Raw genomic sequence first — 17048 nt, 5'->3', positions numbered from 1 at the left:
GACGGCTCCGTCTGCGGTGCATTACTGGCCTCGTAGCCTTTCCTGTTATATGGTGGCCCTTCACAGCAAAATACACTTTTCTTAATATAATGTTTTTTAAATTTAAACATCCCAGGAAATAAATCGGAAATTAGTTAACTAAAATTAGCAATCGCTACATTGAGCAAATAAAGTGTCGGAGAAGTTTCTGTTGTGTTTTCTTTATTTGTGATTTACAAGTTTTGTTGAATGTTGTGTCACTATGTTTTCTTTCTAGTCGTAGTGTTTTTTGGAATTTTATTTTTTTTTTTAAACATTTATATAAAATTAATATTGTGAAGTCCTTTAATTAGTTTTCTGCAATAATGTCACATTTTGGAGTTGTGAATGTATTTAGTGAAATGTTGTGGGGTTTTATTTTGTTGATTCATGAAATGTCATTGTGTTTTTAGTTTTTTGTTTTAACGTTGCTGTTTTCTTCTTCTTGTGTGAAACATTTGCACCTTCGGGCCACCGCACTGCTACCCAAAGACCCAGCACGGTAACAGCTTTTGTCATAAAGGCTGTGATTAGAGATCAAAGTGACTGATCAGTTATCACACTGTCAGAAAAACCTTTTCACAGATAAAACTCACACTCCTCTCTTCACACACAAGATTTAATGAAGCCAGAATCAGAGCGAGACGTTGGGGTCAGCGGTTGTGTGTCGGTGAAGACGTGCTGTGAAGTGTCGGTGTATTGCTCGGCGGACGCGATGATCGGAGGGGAAACGCCGACTCCAAACTCTCGGTGCAAAAACTTGACCGCCGGGACGACCTGCATTCCTCGACGATCGCTCCTTCATTTTAGCGAGAAAAGCACAAAAATAAACAAATAAATGCACAAATACTGTAAAGCTTAACAGTCTGTTAGCAGCCCCCACTCTGTTTCACTTTCCTCTTCTTCACAGAGACAAGAAGGAAATATTCATCACATGATTTCCTCCAGTTTGCCAGCTCTGTGGCGTGTGCAACGCAAGGTTTGCAGACAGGCTGTTTAGAGTTTATTGCATGGAAAATATTTCCCGTCGTCAGAACTTTTCTCCTCTTCTTCTGTTCCTCTGCTCGAAAAGTAGTTGGTAGAGCTACGTGAGTGTGTGTGTGAGTGTGTGTGTGTGTGTGTGTGTGTGAGAGTGTGTGTGTGTGTGAGTGTGTGTGTGTGTGTGTGTGTGTGTGTGTGTGTGTGTGTGTGTGTGTGTGTGTGTGTGTGTGTGTGTGTGTGTGTGTGTGTGTGTGTGTGTGTGTGTGTGTGTGTGTGTGTGTGTGTGTGTGTGAGTGTGTGTGTGAAACTGTCTGTCTGCCAGCACAGCGGTGCTGCTGTGTGCCAGTAATATGGCTTGTTGTGTTTAATTAACGTGTGTGGTTATTATCTGGCTCTCCGTGTGCTGCGTTCATTACGTCTGTTTCATATATGCGTATGTTCGTGTGTGTGTGTGTGTGTGTGTGTGTGTGTGTGTGTATATGCAGAGCCGGCCTGATGTAAACTGAGCCACCAGGGGGCCCCAAACCAGCACATTACAAACATGAAATCAACTGTTTGTTTACTTTTTGTCCCTGTGTTATATTGGATTTTAAAGGTTCAGCTCCTTGAAAACATGATGTTTTCAAACTGAAGACAATTAAATGATTTTAGGAGATTTAGGGGAACAAAATCAGGGAGTGTATCTTTATTTAAAAAGCGTCACTTTGGACTTGGATTTAAATAAATACATCTACAGATTAATCGCTAATTGTTAATTGCTGCCCTTAATAAATTACAGTTCCTCAGTAGGTGGCCGCCACTGTGTGCCGTCTTCATCGAGTACAGTTTACGTGCTGGGACACCGGGGGGCGAATTCTGCCCTGGGCCCCAAGAGTGGTTTGGCAGACCCTGCATGTGTGTGTGTGTGTGTGTGTGTGTGTGTGTGTGTGATCTGAGTCCGTCTCTCAGTCCTCTCAGCTGTTGTTCTTGTTCATGAGCTTGGCTAACATATGCTGCAGCTGCGTCCTCGACACGTTCAGGACCGAGTGTCTGCTCCGCGGGCTGCCGGGCGTCGGCAGGGTGCCGGCGTGCCGCCGCCGGACCGAGGCGGTGGCGGCGGTGATGTGGGCGGGGCTGCTCTCGGCCGAGCGGCTCCTCTGGATGAAGCTGCCTCCTCCGTGGGGATACTGCTCCGTCTCCAGGGTGGAGGAGGAGAAGACGTAGGAGGCTAGCCTCCTCAGCTGATTGGGCCGCGGCTGGTGCCTGTCCTCTTCCAACTGCAAACAGACCAATCAGAGAGAAGGAGGGAGGGAGGTTAATGAGCGGAAACGACTCTTTATCAAAATAAATATTTTGAATAAATATTGTTTTCTACGGCTACGTCCCAACACTCTGATTTGACTTCCTGCCCTCGCCTCCTTCCCCTCCCTGACCGGACGTTAGACAGGAGAGAGCTGATTGGTGCTCTCGCACATCTAAAGCCTTTAGCTGATTGGTCAAAGGTCGCGAGGGGAGGAGCCTGGGGAGAGAAGCTGAGGGAGTGTTGGTGTAAATCTGGCACTCTGTCTACAGTTACAGCTATCAGATACTAGTTAGAAGCTATGAAAGACTTAACAGGACAGTTGAGCCAATAGACTGTTAGCTGCGTGGGTTGCCAGATTGGTCAGACTAGCATCCCTCTAGCTGCAAAAATGGTGATGAAAATATTCCCCCCCCCCCCCACAAAGAAGCACTTTAAAAGGACACAAAGTCACCAGCATGAACACTGCACATGCTGTATCTCACTAGTCTACAACAGCCTGGACAACTGACAGTTTGAGCTTCTGATTTCTGAAAGAAAATGACCACTGGAGATGCAAAAAGAAAACAGGGAACACGAAAGAGAGATGGATTCATCAAGCACACAAAACACAGACACACGACGGAGAAAAAAAAAAAAGGGAGGAAATATGTCTGAACAGAAGGAAAAGGAAGAGGAGGAACAGAAACTGAGTGAGAGAACAGAGGTAAAGGACTATCCTAAACTGTGCTTACCCCGAAACATCACTTTATTTCTTCTTGTGTTGTCCCAATGGCACCCTCGCTCTTTTCTCTGTCTCCTCGGGTGAGTCAAACTCGAAATACTGTGTACTTTTAAAGCGATAGGTTGGGGGCAAAGGCGTCAGTAGTTATGTGGAGGGGGGGAAGAATTGGAGAGGAGTAAAAAAGAGAATGGCAGTCCTCGATGGTTGGCGGCGGAGAGCTCGCTCTGAGTCTAGCGGTGACGGTCAGTCACAGCTCGCTAAAGTATCACTAGAAGCGGATTTGTGCACACGGCTCTGTTACACCGCCGAGAAAGTGAAACATCAGCGATGGTGTAATAACGTCCAGCCTGTAAACAGCAGCCACCAAGTACGGAGGACCAAACCTGACTTATTAGTAAAAATAAATAAATAAATAAATGAGTGCATGAATAAATCGGATGAATCACACGAATGTATAACTGAACTGAAAGAAAAAGAAAATAATCGATATCATCACAACACCCAACAAGAAAATCCTGCTGAAGGAAAATGAAACGAAAATAAAATGTTAAATAAATGTTAAATTCAACGATTCCACGTTCACTTTCATGAAATCAGCTGTGCATATTCAGACTCCCCAGAAGGTTAAATCCCACTGACTCCGACCTTTCCTCTAGCGCCACCATCAGGACAGGACTGTCAGGATGAAATACACAAGCACACACACACAAAGCATTCAAAATATAATGTCATGAAATGTCCGGATCTCTGTCCTGCCGTCTGAGGAGGAACCCTTCAGCTTTTTACATTTCAGCTCCACTGCTGTTCAGACAGAACACATAAATAAGATAAATAATATAAATAAGATAAATAATATAAATAAGATAAATCATCAGGATGTAGTTTGTTCATATTGTGGCTGTAATTAGCTCTGCAGCCTCTAGGGGACGCTGGCAGCACTTCATGCTGTTAGCGTTGTGATTAAATGATCAAAATTTCAATTTATTTGAGAGTTTTATTTATTTGTTTACAGGTTTTCCCCCTAATTAGTCAGGTTCAGTCCTCCACAACAAAGTGCTCAATGATGCTGTTTCATTTGTTTTACAGCCCATCCATTCGTCACAACCTTTTATTATTTAGTCATAAATTAACTGTTTTTAGTTTAGAAATTTTCCTTAAAAACAAATGTTTTCAGTTTTTCACAAGTTTTCTTTTCGTTCTTTCTTTTTATTACCTTGATCTTTAATTTACGGAGGCCCAGAAGTCTTTTTTTTTTTTTTTAAATCTTGTGTGAACAACATATTATCTGAAGATTAATCAAAGATCTTTTGGGACTTCGGGGCCTCCGTATGAAGTTCACAAAACACTCTTAAAGGGTTCTCCTTTCAGGGACCTTTCTTCTGTCACTTTCAACTAATAGTAGACAAACATACGTCATATTTTTTTATGACATCTTGTTGCTGTCAGTCCGTCTCGTGTCCAGGTGATCTGCGTATGTTCAATAACCGAGCGTTTGTCTGGATGGATGTTTCTGTTGTTCTTGTGTTGCTGCAGCTTGTCGTAAGAGACAAATCGTACATTCATGACAGTGCGACTGCAGCGTGAGTGAAGGTGTGGATTCAGGACAAACAGAATTAAGTGTCACAGTTTTAGTTTTAATGCAAAGCTCCCGACACCAAACATTAACGTTACAGTCGACTCTTTTCTTCTTTTAACGCCAGTAAATAGAGACCAATGTATCGTTTTAGTGTTTAGCCAACACGCGCAGGACTTTACCCATCCAACCATCAACTGCTCATTTTGTATTCTGGCCGACTGATGGATCCGTCATCTACAGCTGTGACACTGAGAGGAAGTTCACTGGATTCACATAAAAAAAAGTAAAGTTTCAAGCATCATTTGATCAACAAACACATCTAAATGTTCCACAACGTAGCTGATCTGAAGACAGCGGCTGTATAGGAACAAATATAAGTTTCCATGTGTTCGGGATGCTTTGTCCTGACGACACTTTCCCCTCCTGCTACGTGAATCAGTGGGTGTGTGTGATTTCGTGTTGTCCTCGCAGCTCATGTGCACAAACTGCTGGACGCAATTACAAAACGCTTCGCTTAACCGCCAAATATTTCACCTCAAGTCAAATCCAATACAACTGAGTCAAACGTGAACTAAGCGGGTAAAGTGTCAACGTGATTAATGATTGATAAATAATAAAAGAAAAGACGGCTGTCATTGTCCAAAGCTCGGACTCGGTACCAGCTGGAGTTCATATCTGGGACAATTCAGCAGTTCAGGCAAACAGCGAGAGACAATAAGTCTCGAGGATTTACAGAAACCAAAAGCAAACTGCTTTAAGAGAAGCGACCCTGCCTGAAAGCAAACAAACTAGCTGAACCAACAGCTCGGTCAACAAAAACTGACAGCGCTGAGCTTCTCCGAGTCTTTGCTGGCGGATCGTCAGACTCTGGATCAGCACAGCGCAGGAAGAATGCTGAAAATACAAACTCTCTGCATCTTCTCTGCAACTTTTAAAGTGGAACAAAACAATGCAGGAAGGCGCAAAGTAAGAAACTCTGACAGACGAAGGCTCAAAGCGCAGGATTTCTTCCGCCGGAGGCCGGCAGATGCACCGCACACAGGAGACCGCTGCTTTCATCAGTGCACATGCTGCTTCAGGTAAGAAATCCTGCGCCACCTTTGAATTTATTTGACTTATTCGTATTGACTTTAACGGGACCGCGTTTCGCTCGTCTCGTGCACGAGGACGCACACGACGCAGTACGCATTCCTGCCAATGGAGTCGCACTACTCCACTGACTGACAGGTGGCAGCGACGCGCCGACAAAGGCAGTGAAGAAGAAGACTGCAGGATTTCAAACGTTAAAAGAACGATCAGATTTGCAAACGTTCAACGAGGAAGGAAACGTTCAACGCGTTTGTTTCACCACACACACACACACACACACACACACACACGTGTTTTTCAGAAAAACTGAATGTTTATAAGAGAAACTCCACAGGGAGCTTTAACGGAGGAAACCGACCAAGCCTGCGAAGCCGCTAAATAAACTTCCTATCACTGAAATGTCCGGCGGCCCGTCATAACCCTGATACCGGACTGTCACGCGTCCCGAATCAGGGTTATGGCGGCCCCTCCACTTCTCCACGTTGTTCTCTACACGAATCACTGTAGAATCTGTCCAACACGAGGCGTTACAGCTCGCGCTGTAAATCACCACGAAGGAAACGCAGAGACGGCTCGGCGTCGCCAGACCAGAACGCCACCACCGGACGTCTCTGCAGGACCTGGATTACGTCCAGTGCCAGTGTTTTTTCTACATTGTGTGCACGTGGCAGCTGCATTATGGGTAAAGTTATTGTTTGTTTTCAGGTCTGTGGCGGGACACAAACGTCTCCTGCATGAGACACAGACGTCCACACCTTTACTTTCCCCCACGCTGAGTGCTGCTGATTCGTCCAATATGGCGGATAATCCCCGGCGCCGTTTTTGGTAGTAACTGTTATTTCCACTCGTCCAGCACAGAATCACCAGAACTGTGTGTGTGTGCGTTCAGTGTGTTCAGTGTGTGTGTGTGTGTGTGCGTTCAGTGTGTTCAGTGTGTGTGTGTGTGTGTGTGCGTTCAGTGTGTTCAGTGTGTGTGTGTGTGCAGTGTTTGTGTGTGTGTGTGTGTGCGTGTGCAGTGTTTGTGTGTGTGTGTGTGTGTGTGTTACTGTGTTTGTGTGTGTGTGTGTGTATTCAGTGTGTTCAGTGTGTGTGTGTGTGTGTGTGTGTGTTACTGTGTTTGTGTGTGTGTGTGTTACTGTGTTTGTGTGTGTGTGTGTGTGTATTCAGTGTGTTCAGTGTGTGTGTGTGTGTGTGTGTGTTCAGTGTGTGTGTGTGTGTGTGTGTGTGTTCATGTGTGTGTGTGAGAAACACAGCAGAACAACAGAAGATGAAACATCATCAGCATCCTGACAGAAACCTCGTGGCTACAGGTCCTGTGTGTGTGTGTGTGTGTGTGTGTGTGTGTGTGTGTGTGTGTGTGTGTGTGTATGCAGTGTGTGTGTGTGTGCAGTGTGTGTGTTTGTGCAGTGTGTGTGTGTGTATGCAGTGTGTGTGTGTGTGTGTGTGTGTGTGTGTGTGCTTCTCACTCATTCCTTCAGAGTAAAATGGTCCAAAGCAAAAGTCAAATGGGCAAAAAGCAAAGAGATGGAAAAGATTTCGCCTCCAACGACAAGATAGAGACGGCAGCAGCGTTCACGCGGCTGGACGGTAAAACTGTCACAGGCAGTCGTGGAAGAATCACACCATCAACGGCGTCAGGGTCACAGTGACGGCGGCGACAGGAAGTAGATCTCTAACAGCCGAAGTGAGCGGAACGGTCGGCGTTGTTTCTGGAGGCGGATGTCGTCAAACTCGGCGACAGTTTGATTAAAGATATAATTCGACATTTTGGGAAATCATCTTCTCTTTCTTGCTGAGTTCAGACTGATGCCACTCTCATGTCTCTACAGTAAATATGAAGCTACGGCCAGCAGCTTGTTAGCTTAGCTTAGCATTAAAGACTGGAAACGGGGGCAAACAGCTAGCCTGGCTCTGTCTGAAGATAACACAATCCAGCTCCCAGCAGCCGTAAAGCTCCCTGTCTCTGTTTGTGTACTGAACAAATAACATATCAAATGAATTAGTGTCAATTAGTGAGCTTTATGCTAAGCTAGGCTAAGCTAATTTACTTCCAGTTCCAGCTCCATATTTAACGCACAGACAGTGAGAGTGCATTTCTCAAAATGTCAAACTTTTCCTTCACGTCCTGCCCCCTTTTCCAGCTAGCGTCTGTAACCGAATGTTTTCTTCCGTCTGGCTCTTTAAGAAGCTGAACGTTTTCTGTCCACATTTCAGTATAAATCAGGTTCTGCTACAGTACCGAACTCCTTCGCAGTTTAACAATAACCAGGGTTGGCCAGCAGCTTTATCTGAGAATATGGACAGAAAGTCTCAGTATCATGTTTTGAGAGAGAATAAACTGCAGAGCAAAATCTGTGGAACAGAAACTAAGAAACTAACATCTCATCCTGCCACAGTAGGAAAAACAGAACATGTCCTTCCTCAGATATACTCAAGTACGTGCACTGTACGTCCTGAAGAAACAAACCTGCCGTTCTGAGACGATTTAATCGTAGTCTCGACTGAACGTGTTGCATGTGAAATAACAGAAACGTGACTGAATAAGACAAGATAGAGCAAGATGATTTGTTTTACTGTTGCACGCAGCGCTCACCACTTTAACTCTTAAACTGTTGCAGAGAATTTCGACTTTCATACAGCGGCTTTGGATTTGTCGGTAGCTTGTCGGCGTCCTCAGCGAAAGACCTGAACATGAAGGGAACTAAAGGTAGTGCAGACATTCGTGCTGCGGAGCAACATGCACTTTAAATATCACCACCTGTCCCTGCTGACAGCCAGCAGCGGAGTGAAGGACATATCGACTCTGTCGGAGGATCTTTTGGCCGCCGGAGGTCGAACAGAACGACTGCGTGTGACCGACGCTCAGCTGCAGGACGCTGCTGCCGTGAACCTGCGGGCAAACTCCTGCAGGAGTCCGTCTGCCTGCCACCACCGGGACATCTTTAAAAGGACAATTCCAGCATGAGTCCAGATGTTGTGCTCATTACCTCCAACGACTAACTGGAGCGGCTGACGTTTTGTTTTGGTGAATGAACCAAAGTATCAGTGAACTGCGCGCCAGGCTGTAAGGTACACAATAAAAGTTTCGGTACATCCCAGGAAGCTAATGTCTAAAGGAGGCAGCCTCTTTATAACTTTGGGCAGATGTCCGACATGTGGAACTGACACACTGTTAGCAGTCACTGCTCAGAGCCTCTCGGGCGTATTTCTAACTTTCTCTGTCAATGTGTTCGACTCCACCTCCTGTCAGTCACAGCCCGGGGCCACGGACTCTTTAGCGGCTGCAGTCAGTTAACTGAAATAAAATTTAAAGCTACAACTCAACACGGCTTCAGTCTGAACTTGAACCTCTTTCCCAGCACACCCACAGGCTGACCTGCTGGCCTCTGAGCAGCTCCACTGGAGCAGCTGGGGGTTAAGTGCCTTGCTCAAGGGCACCTCAGCAGTGGTAATCAGAGAAGGCAAAGTGCTGCTTTTTCCTCCTGCACCTGATGTATCCTGCCAATCCGGGGATTGAATCGACAAAGCTACGTCTTTGACTTTCACCCTGTGCTGCCCGCTGCTCTGTCTTCTCCTAAAGCTTCCTAAAGGGAAGCAAAAAGCTCAGAATCATCGACACTGATGGAAACCAAAGAAGGAAAAACTGGAAATTAGCAAAACCTGCGATCATGCTGGATTTGTCCTTTAAGCTGCGTGTTGGCAGACAGGGAGAAGAGCTGGAGCGGCTGCTGCAGAGCGTCTGGTATGACAGTTTGTCATCAGAGAGATGAATCTGCACAGCAGCCGTCCTCTTCCTCATCTGTCCACCAACATGCCGTCAGAGAGCTGAGCTCTCCTCTGATTGGCTGGACGGGTCTCTTACCGGTCTTTGAGGTCCAATGGGCTCTGACTCTCTCCGGCGGGGGCGTCCCGATGGCAGCGAGTGACAGGGCGACTGGGCGGGGCTCCCGCCACTCCTCCTCGACGCCTCCTCCTCCGTTAGCGTTAGCATCCCCCGGCTGCTCTCCCTGGTGTGGGTCTTTGGACGAACCACCAGCTCCCCTCCTGCATGGCAACAAAATGTGACCCAGAGTTACAAGAGACTGAGCTCTGGAAGTCGACACTGATGCTAAATGTTTCATTTCCTACAACTTTTACTCTCCTGTTTTATCTTGTTTTTATTTTCTATTTAAATATTTAAATGTCTTTTTATATTGCCCTATGTAGCTTTTTTTGTTTTATGCAAAGCCTTATTGCCTTGTTTTTGTACTTGAACTTTGTACTTACGACTCGACTGATGATCTGAAAATCCAAATTTAGCATGATTTACATCAAATAAAATTTAAAAAATTTAATTCGTAAAAATGTAGGTCTGAGGGGTTCAACGTTGGGTAGCTAATCTTAAAATGTGTAACATCAGTTACAGGAAAAGTCAGTGAAATCCTCTTGTTCTCTGTCTTCTCCAGAGTCAGATGTTTCAGCTGGATATCAGTTTCATCTCTGTGTCCAGTACAGAGATAGATGTTTAGCCTAGCTTAGCACAAAGACTGGAAACAGGGGGAAACTGCTAGCCTAGCTCCGTCAAAAGAGGAAAAATGTATCTTCCAACAAAATGGCTACAACACTCATAATGGAGTCATTGGTTTGATCTCTGTCCTAAATCTACTTCAGGATGGACTGGTTAGTAGCTTGTTAGCTAACAAGACACAACATGTGAATAAGGCAGGAGCTAGGCTAGCAGTTAGCTGCTTCTAGTCTGTGTGTAAAGCTAGGCTAAACACATCCTGGACCTATCATCTGACTCCTATCACCTGACTTGCTGGTAGAAAGCTGATCTGCTTATCTTTCAAATACTGACGAATCAATGAAAGCAATCAGGTTTGACATCAGGGAAAATAACAGTCACTATTTCGGGCTTTGAAGATGCTGATGTGTCAGCACAAACTGTTGCTACGAGCAGTTTAAACTCGTTAAAGTCAGACATGTTGTCTGTGATACGCAGCAGCAGAGCAACCTGAGACGCTGTGGACGCTCTCTCCAAACTTTACACTGCGCTGTGAAATGAACGGTGCGTAATATTTAAGATAAATATGACGAATCAGGTGAAAATGGACTTAAAGTAAAGATGGAAATCATTGGACACATACAGAACAACAGATTCAGTTTTTACAGCAGCATGAAGGTGCATGAAAACATTTTGGCGCATGGTTTTATAGATCAGTGCTCACGTCGTAGTTCCACCACTCTGGTGAACTACCACTTCATTGCTATTTACTTTAAGCTACTTCAAAATAAAGTGCTGTGCTGGAAATTTGCCCCACTTCATAATAAAGGTAGCTGACAGGCTTTCCGTCCACTCAGAGTGCACCCCTGCGACAGAGAACCAGTTTCTATGTAGAACAGGGAACCTGGGGACCAACCACAATGTGTTCATAGCTTTCGAGTACCTAACGTTGGCATTACATTTCTGGTCATGTTGGTGACTTTTATTTGATCCGAAAACATACACTGTATATTCAAATTAGCATAATATATAAATATATTACAATATATTCTTGTACGTCAGCTTGTGTTAACATGAACAACTTGGGCTTCTTTCGTTGAATGAAAGAAAGGGTTTAGTAGAAAAACAGGTTTTTGTTTCTCAAAGTCCGTTCTACATCAACGATGTAACGACTTTTCTTTAGCATTTTATTGAACCTACATCGTGTATAGAATCCACTTTTGAATCTGAACCCTTTCGCCTTTACCCCTGTGTTTCTAGAGACCTTTTTATTTCAGGTGTATACAGAAGCTCCTACCTCCGGCCCTGAGCCTCCTCCTCTCCTCCTGCTCCTCCAGGGGGCGGAGCTCCTCGGGCTCCTCGTCAGTCGTTCCTGACGTGGTTGGCTGGAAGTCTCGTAGCTCTGTCTCTTTGTCGATGATCACCCACTCTTTGCTGTCAAAGTCCTCCTCCTCGGCCAGCGGGACGGAGCGGATGAATGCGTTGCTGTGAGCCTCCTGGTCAACGGACGCCACCGACACCTCCTGGCGGCCGCTGACCTGACGGTCGCCACGGCAACCAGGGTCGACAGACAGCATCTGAGCCGGCTGGGAGGAGTAGACGTGACGAGACGGAGAGCCGAGGATGTCCATCCTAGACCTGGAGGTCACACAGACAGACATGTAGAGACAGAAAGACACGGGAGAATGTGACTCGACTTAATTTGACTTTCACAGCTGTTTGTTCAAATTCATTACCCAAGTCAATCGAGATCAGTCCTAGTCAAGTCTCAACTGCTTGAGGGCAAAGCCAAGTCTAAAGTCAGTCAAGACCAGTCCAAGTTAAGTCTCAAGTCTTCGATGGCAAGTTCAAGTCTTGTCAAAGGAAGTCTCAAGCCAAGTCTGAAGTCAGAAAAGTCAAGTTTCAAGTCAGCTGAGACAAGACAAAGTTTTTGAGGTTAAGTCTGGGTCAAGTCACAAGTCTTGTCTATAAAAGTCTGTCTCAAGTCACGTCACACATCTTGTCAAAGTGAGTCTCAAGTCAGCTCTCAATGAGAGCAAGTTTAAGTCAAGTCACATGTCTTCATAATCAAATTGCAGCCAGTTTCAAGTCTTTCAGATCTCTTAAAAGGACACGGGATTTAAACAATTACCTTTCAAAGCTGTTAATAGAGTTTTTCACGTAGCTGTGAAAGTCCTTTCAAAGCAGAGGCCTAAGAACTAAATAGGTCTACCAGGCACGGTCTCTTTTTTTTTAAAATAGTTTCATGATTTTACCAGGTCTATTTTTCTTTTAAAGTTTCAAGTCAAGTCTTTAAGCAGTAAAGTCTCACAGCAGTTCTTGAATCTTAAGTCCAACACAGCTAGAAACCCCCGGTAGGGGTGTCACGTTTTGGCATTTTACCAAACTGATCAACAGGAACACTTGACAAAGCAGCGTGAGAAAACTATGAATTTAAGTCCATCTGGCTGTACAACAAGTTTTGCTTCTACCTTTAGAACATGTTAGCAACTTTAAATCCAACCTAAGGCGAGCTTTAACGCTTCATTAAACTGACCCTGAATAGTTCTCAGATTAACAAAAAACAAACCCAGGCATCAACACCAGACTCTTTAGTGGTGCTGTTCACCTGAGTTTTATGCTGTCAAATAAAACCAGAATTACGATTTCCCACTTAAACTTGTGTTTTCAAAATGTGAATCTAAAAATAAAACAAAATGGTGTCTCCTGCCGTTAATCCTCCTCCAGTGGTTTCAGGTGTTTCATTTCACCTCTGTCCGTAGGCGTCGGGCCGGCCCTCAGCAGCAGACAGACGGTCAGATTCGGGGCTGTTGACCCGGCGGTACCTTAAGGACCGACCCTGACCCGTTGGTGACTCCGGGGCTCCACCCCGAATAGGCGACACTGGACACGCCCCCCGACCCACCTCCTCCTCCGGACCCCCCTGAGAAAGGACAGGAAGTGATGTTTTATGGTCCAACACAGTAGCCATTTAAACACTCTGGGTAGAAACGCTATAAAATAAGTTCCTCTTTTTGTGGCCTAAAAGTGTGTTAAGACTGCAGATGGAGCAAGTTTTAGAGGAAGTACAATTACATAAAAATTCACTGGACAGACACAAACAGAGGGATTCACATTTTGAGACATAGAAAGGTCTCTAAAAGGTATTAATGGTGAAATTGTTTCAACTCAAGTGAAACAATTTCACTCATCTCAAAGTAGGACTTCTGCAGAGATAAGAAGAAAAAGGAGGGGAAAATGGAGGAAACAGTTGGTAAATGTTGTTCACTATGAAACCTTTTATTTATATTTATTATACTATTATAATAAATAATTAAAATGGAGTGTAAGAAACAGAAATATACTTATCCTTTAAGCTCCAATCAGTTGGTACAACGAGAGAAAAGGTTTATATTTAAAAAAGAAACATTTTTTATACTTTAAAAGCCAAAAGGGGAATACTCCAGTAAAGTACAAATTCCTCAACCTTGTACTTAAGTACAGTACTTGAGTAAATGTACGTAGTTACATTCCAGCGCTGCACGAACATGAATTGAAGTTAAAGATTAAACAGAAACCTTTGGCTAACAGAAATCAGCATCAGAAATACTTTATTGATCCCCGAGGGGAAACTCTTTAAACTCTAACAGCTTCACAACAGCTCAAACATCTAATGCTCCTCCATCAGCTGTTCTGTAACAGTTCAAACCTTGTTCAGGCTGATCCTGAGTCTGTTGCGGTTGAAGTCCGTGTCCTCCCAGGCCTCTCCCGGCTCCCCGGCATGTGGGACGCCCGTCTCCCCGGGGGTCCGGGGGGGAGGGTCCGGGGGGGCGTTCTCCTGATCACTGAGATGTTCGTCCTGCAGAACGTCGTCGGTGTTCTCCCGCTGAAGATCTCCAGGAACCGGCGTCACGATGGCTCTGTGGACAGAGAACACAAGAGACTCCGATAGAGAAACCATTTGGAAACGATTATATGATGTACTAAAGTTTATTCTGGTGGTTTAACAGACTGTATACACAGTCTACATCACTTTCCAAATCATGTTTTAGATACATCAGGCAGCCTCTGGTTGTAGTTTGTGTGGGAGGTTTTAGCCCTCCACAAAACCCCCAAATACTGAGGACATGACCTGAGTGTGCTCAATGGAGCCACTGTCATGGGTTTAAAGGATAATTCCAATTTATTAAAACTTATTTTGTTCATTTTGGGTCTTATTTTGGTAGTTTTGTCCATCATTTCTACCAGTGTGACGTTTCAACACCAAAGCGTGTCCCCTGTTCAGGTTTAGGAGGCGTATAGTGGCTCTCATACAGCCGATGGTTTGGTTCTTACCCCACCATGGCGGCGGTGGGTCGGGTGTTTTGCTGCGGTTGGGTGGAGGCACTGGTCGACAGCGTGGCATCACTTCCTCCCTTCTCCCAATCAAAAGGCTCATTCTCGGTGATGATTCGCTCCTTCATGCTGTTCTCAAACACCGACATGAGCAGCTGGACAAAACAACAAGACGCAGTCATGAATCTGAACTAATCCAGGTGCTAACACTGCAGACAGACCACACAGTGCACTTCGCGGTGTGTACCTGGTAGTCTGGTTTGGTGTAGTAGTCCAGGGCCAGGACGTGGTCCAGGAAGACAGTAAACTCTGTAGGCATGTGTTTGAGCAGCATCCGATGGTCATAACGCTCTTTAATCTGACCAACTTGTTCCTGGGAAAACACCAAAAATCACTTTCAGCTGCAGCGAACGAACGAGGATTCATGTTCAGTTTTGACCTTTGAAATATAAAACAGGTGACGCTCATCAGGCATGACAGTCAAAACCAAACTAACACTCGACTTGGCTCATTTTGATACTAATGTAATTGCTTTACCAGTGGGTGGGGGGATCCAAATGGATCATGATGTAAAATAATTTTGTGTGAAACCCGCATTAATTGATTTTTTAACGGCGGACATATTGTCATCTTATAAAGTAGTTGAAGCTAACTTGTTAGCAAACAGCTAACATTTCCGCCTCCAGCAGCTGCAGAGCGACATGACGCTTCCTCAGGAGGCGTGTCTGTGTCTCCTGATGGACGTCAGTCCGGTCTTCTCTCTGTCAGCTCTGTGTTTGGTCTCCAGCAGCTGCTGAGGGAAACATCTGGCTCTTTAGCTGCTAGATGCTCCGCTATGTTCCCCAGCTGCTCTCTGACTGAGTCTGTCTGCTGTTTGCTGCTGAGCGGCTCGAGTTCAGCGGCTTTATCAGAAAACAGCTGCTGCTGGAAACACCGAGACTGAACCAGACAGGAAATGTACCGCAAAACCAAAACTAGGAGCTAAAAGAGGCTAAAAAGCTCCGTAGAGCTGATGGTGATGATTCTCTGTGGATCCCCTTTCACATTATACAAAGCGATTTGTTCATATAAATATATTAATTAGTGCAGCTTTAAAACGTTTCTAAAACATACAGTTTATGGTTTTATGAAGCTATAAAACATGATTCCTAATATTTTGTTCAGCGGGTGTGAACACTGCACTACAGTACATGTACGTGGGAGTAGTTATTGTTACAGCGCGTTACTGGTTTGTTCATGTTCAGGTGAAGCAGTCTGACCTTATCTTTGATCTTTCGCCACGGCAACTGTCCGACAGCAAACTCCACCAACATGTAAAACAATGACCACAGGTCGTCGTGGCGACCCATTTCCTGGAGGAACACAACAAAACCACATCATTAGGAAATCACTGTCAGTGTTAGCCGAGGTTCGAATATAAACTACGAGCTGCCTGAATATTTCCCTCATTCAGCAGGATCCACACAGTTAGTCACGTACTTCATGTTTCCAGCTGCTCAAAGACAACAAACGGCACTGACCTTGTTTTTATGAGCGTTGACTGAAGCGTAGCGGACCGTCCCTCTGAAACCTGCCACGGTCCTCGGCTGAACACAAGATTAGGCAAAGTTAGTCAGCGGTTACATCAACAAGCCCCCTGATCACAACTCACTACTGAGTCTTATATTATTATTATTACATACTGCTGCTCCATACAAATTTAAAAATAATCAAACATAATGAAACTTGGTATAATTCACATCCTGTTCACCAAAGAAATCTCGCAAATCTTGTTACCTAACAAACAGAACTACTGGAGAACTACTCGAGTGTGCTGAAAGGTTTTCATGTTCTCTGGCTCTTCATGTCTGCTGTTACTAATGTTCTGTAAAGAAATATATATAAGAAGAATATATATTTATATATATATATATATTTCAAGTAAAGCTCGCCGCTCTGTAACAAACAGCACGGCCAGATGAAGTGCAGCCAACGGTAATAACGGCAGAGACACTGGAGTACTTTTTGTATTTTGTCATTCATCATGTCACATACAGTGTGTTTGCATCAGTCTACATTGTTCACGTTGGTTTTGGTTCACGTGGGATTTTGTTTGCTGGCTGCGGCCATTTTGTGTGCCAGACTGAAACGGAGCGGAAACCACACCCGACCGGCTCACACTGTGCCGGTCAGGTTCTGCCGCACAGCCCCTGAGGTCATGGAAATAAAAACAAAGCAAGTGCTGCTTGTGTAAATTATTGCGATATAATTATTCTGAGATCACGAGAAACATAGGAATAATTACATTTATTAGCCTCTTCAGCCACAAACAGAGTTTATTGGACTTCCTTGCGCTGAGACTAAACGTGGAGCTGCGCTGCAGCAGGCGCCGAGCGGGCAGCTGCTGCATGTTTCTGATGGAGATTAAAACCAAAGTGACCAAAATAACCAAACAAACAGAAACATGAGCAGAGGGTCACGCTGCATCTACAGCCTCCATCCACGCCAGGAAACACACGGGCCAACGACGACGTTTCCACGGTGATATCATTCATTATTTGCGTGGTGGGCAGGATACGATGACGTGTGTAGGTTCCCATGGCAA

At 44.9% G+C, this 17048-nt stretch overlaps 3 protein-coding genes across 10 annotated transcripts in view; all 3 read right to left on the bottom strand.

The window, feature by feature from the left end:
* Positions 1-17048, bottom strand: part of LOC122873026 (NACHT, LRR and PYD domains-containing protein 12-like) — a 657912-nt gene that overhangs the window by 320037 nt on the left and 320827 nt on the right. The window lies entirely within an intron of this gene.
* The window catches only part of LOC122873028 (NACHT, LRR and PYD domains-containing protein 12-like), a 1034258-nt gene that overhangs the window by 893740 nt on the left and 123470 nt on the right, over positions 1-17048 (bottom strand). The window lies entirely within an intron of this gene.
* Positions 1-17048, bottom strand: part of ttbk1a (tau tubulin kinase 1a) — a 54191-nt gene that overhangs the window by 11351 nt on the left and 25792 nt on the right. For all 4 annotated transcript variants that reach the window (XM_044189292.1, XM_044189291.1, XM_044189293.1 and 1 more), the window contains 8 exons: positions 15985-16050; positions 15724-15816; positions 14712-14837; positions 14465-14619; positions 13839-14049; positions 12901-13073; positions 11448-11788; positions 9530-9711 (listed from right to left, as the gene is read on the bottom strand). In XM_044189292.1, coding sequence (XP_044045227.1) covers positions 9530-9711; positions 11448-11788; positions 12901-13073; positions 13839-14049; positions 14465-14619; positions 14712-14837; positions 15724-15816; positions 15985-16050 — 1347 coding nt within the window. The remainder of the gene's footprint in view (positions 1-9529; positions 9712-11447; positions 11789-12900; positions 13074-13838; positions 14050-14464; positions 14620-14711; positions 14838-15723; positions 15817-15984; positions 16051-17048) is intronic.

Source organism: Siniperca chuatsi, linkage group LG3 (assembly GCF_020085105.1).
Source record: "Siniperca chuatsi isolate FFG_IHB_CAS linkage group LG3, ASM2008510v1, whole genome shotgun sequence".
NCBI lineage: Eukaryota > Metazoa > Chordata > Actinopteri > Centrarchiformes > Sinipercidae > Siniperca > Siniperca chuatsi.
This window is presented reverse-complemented; position numbering and strand designations above follow the sequence as displayed.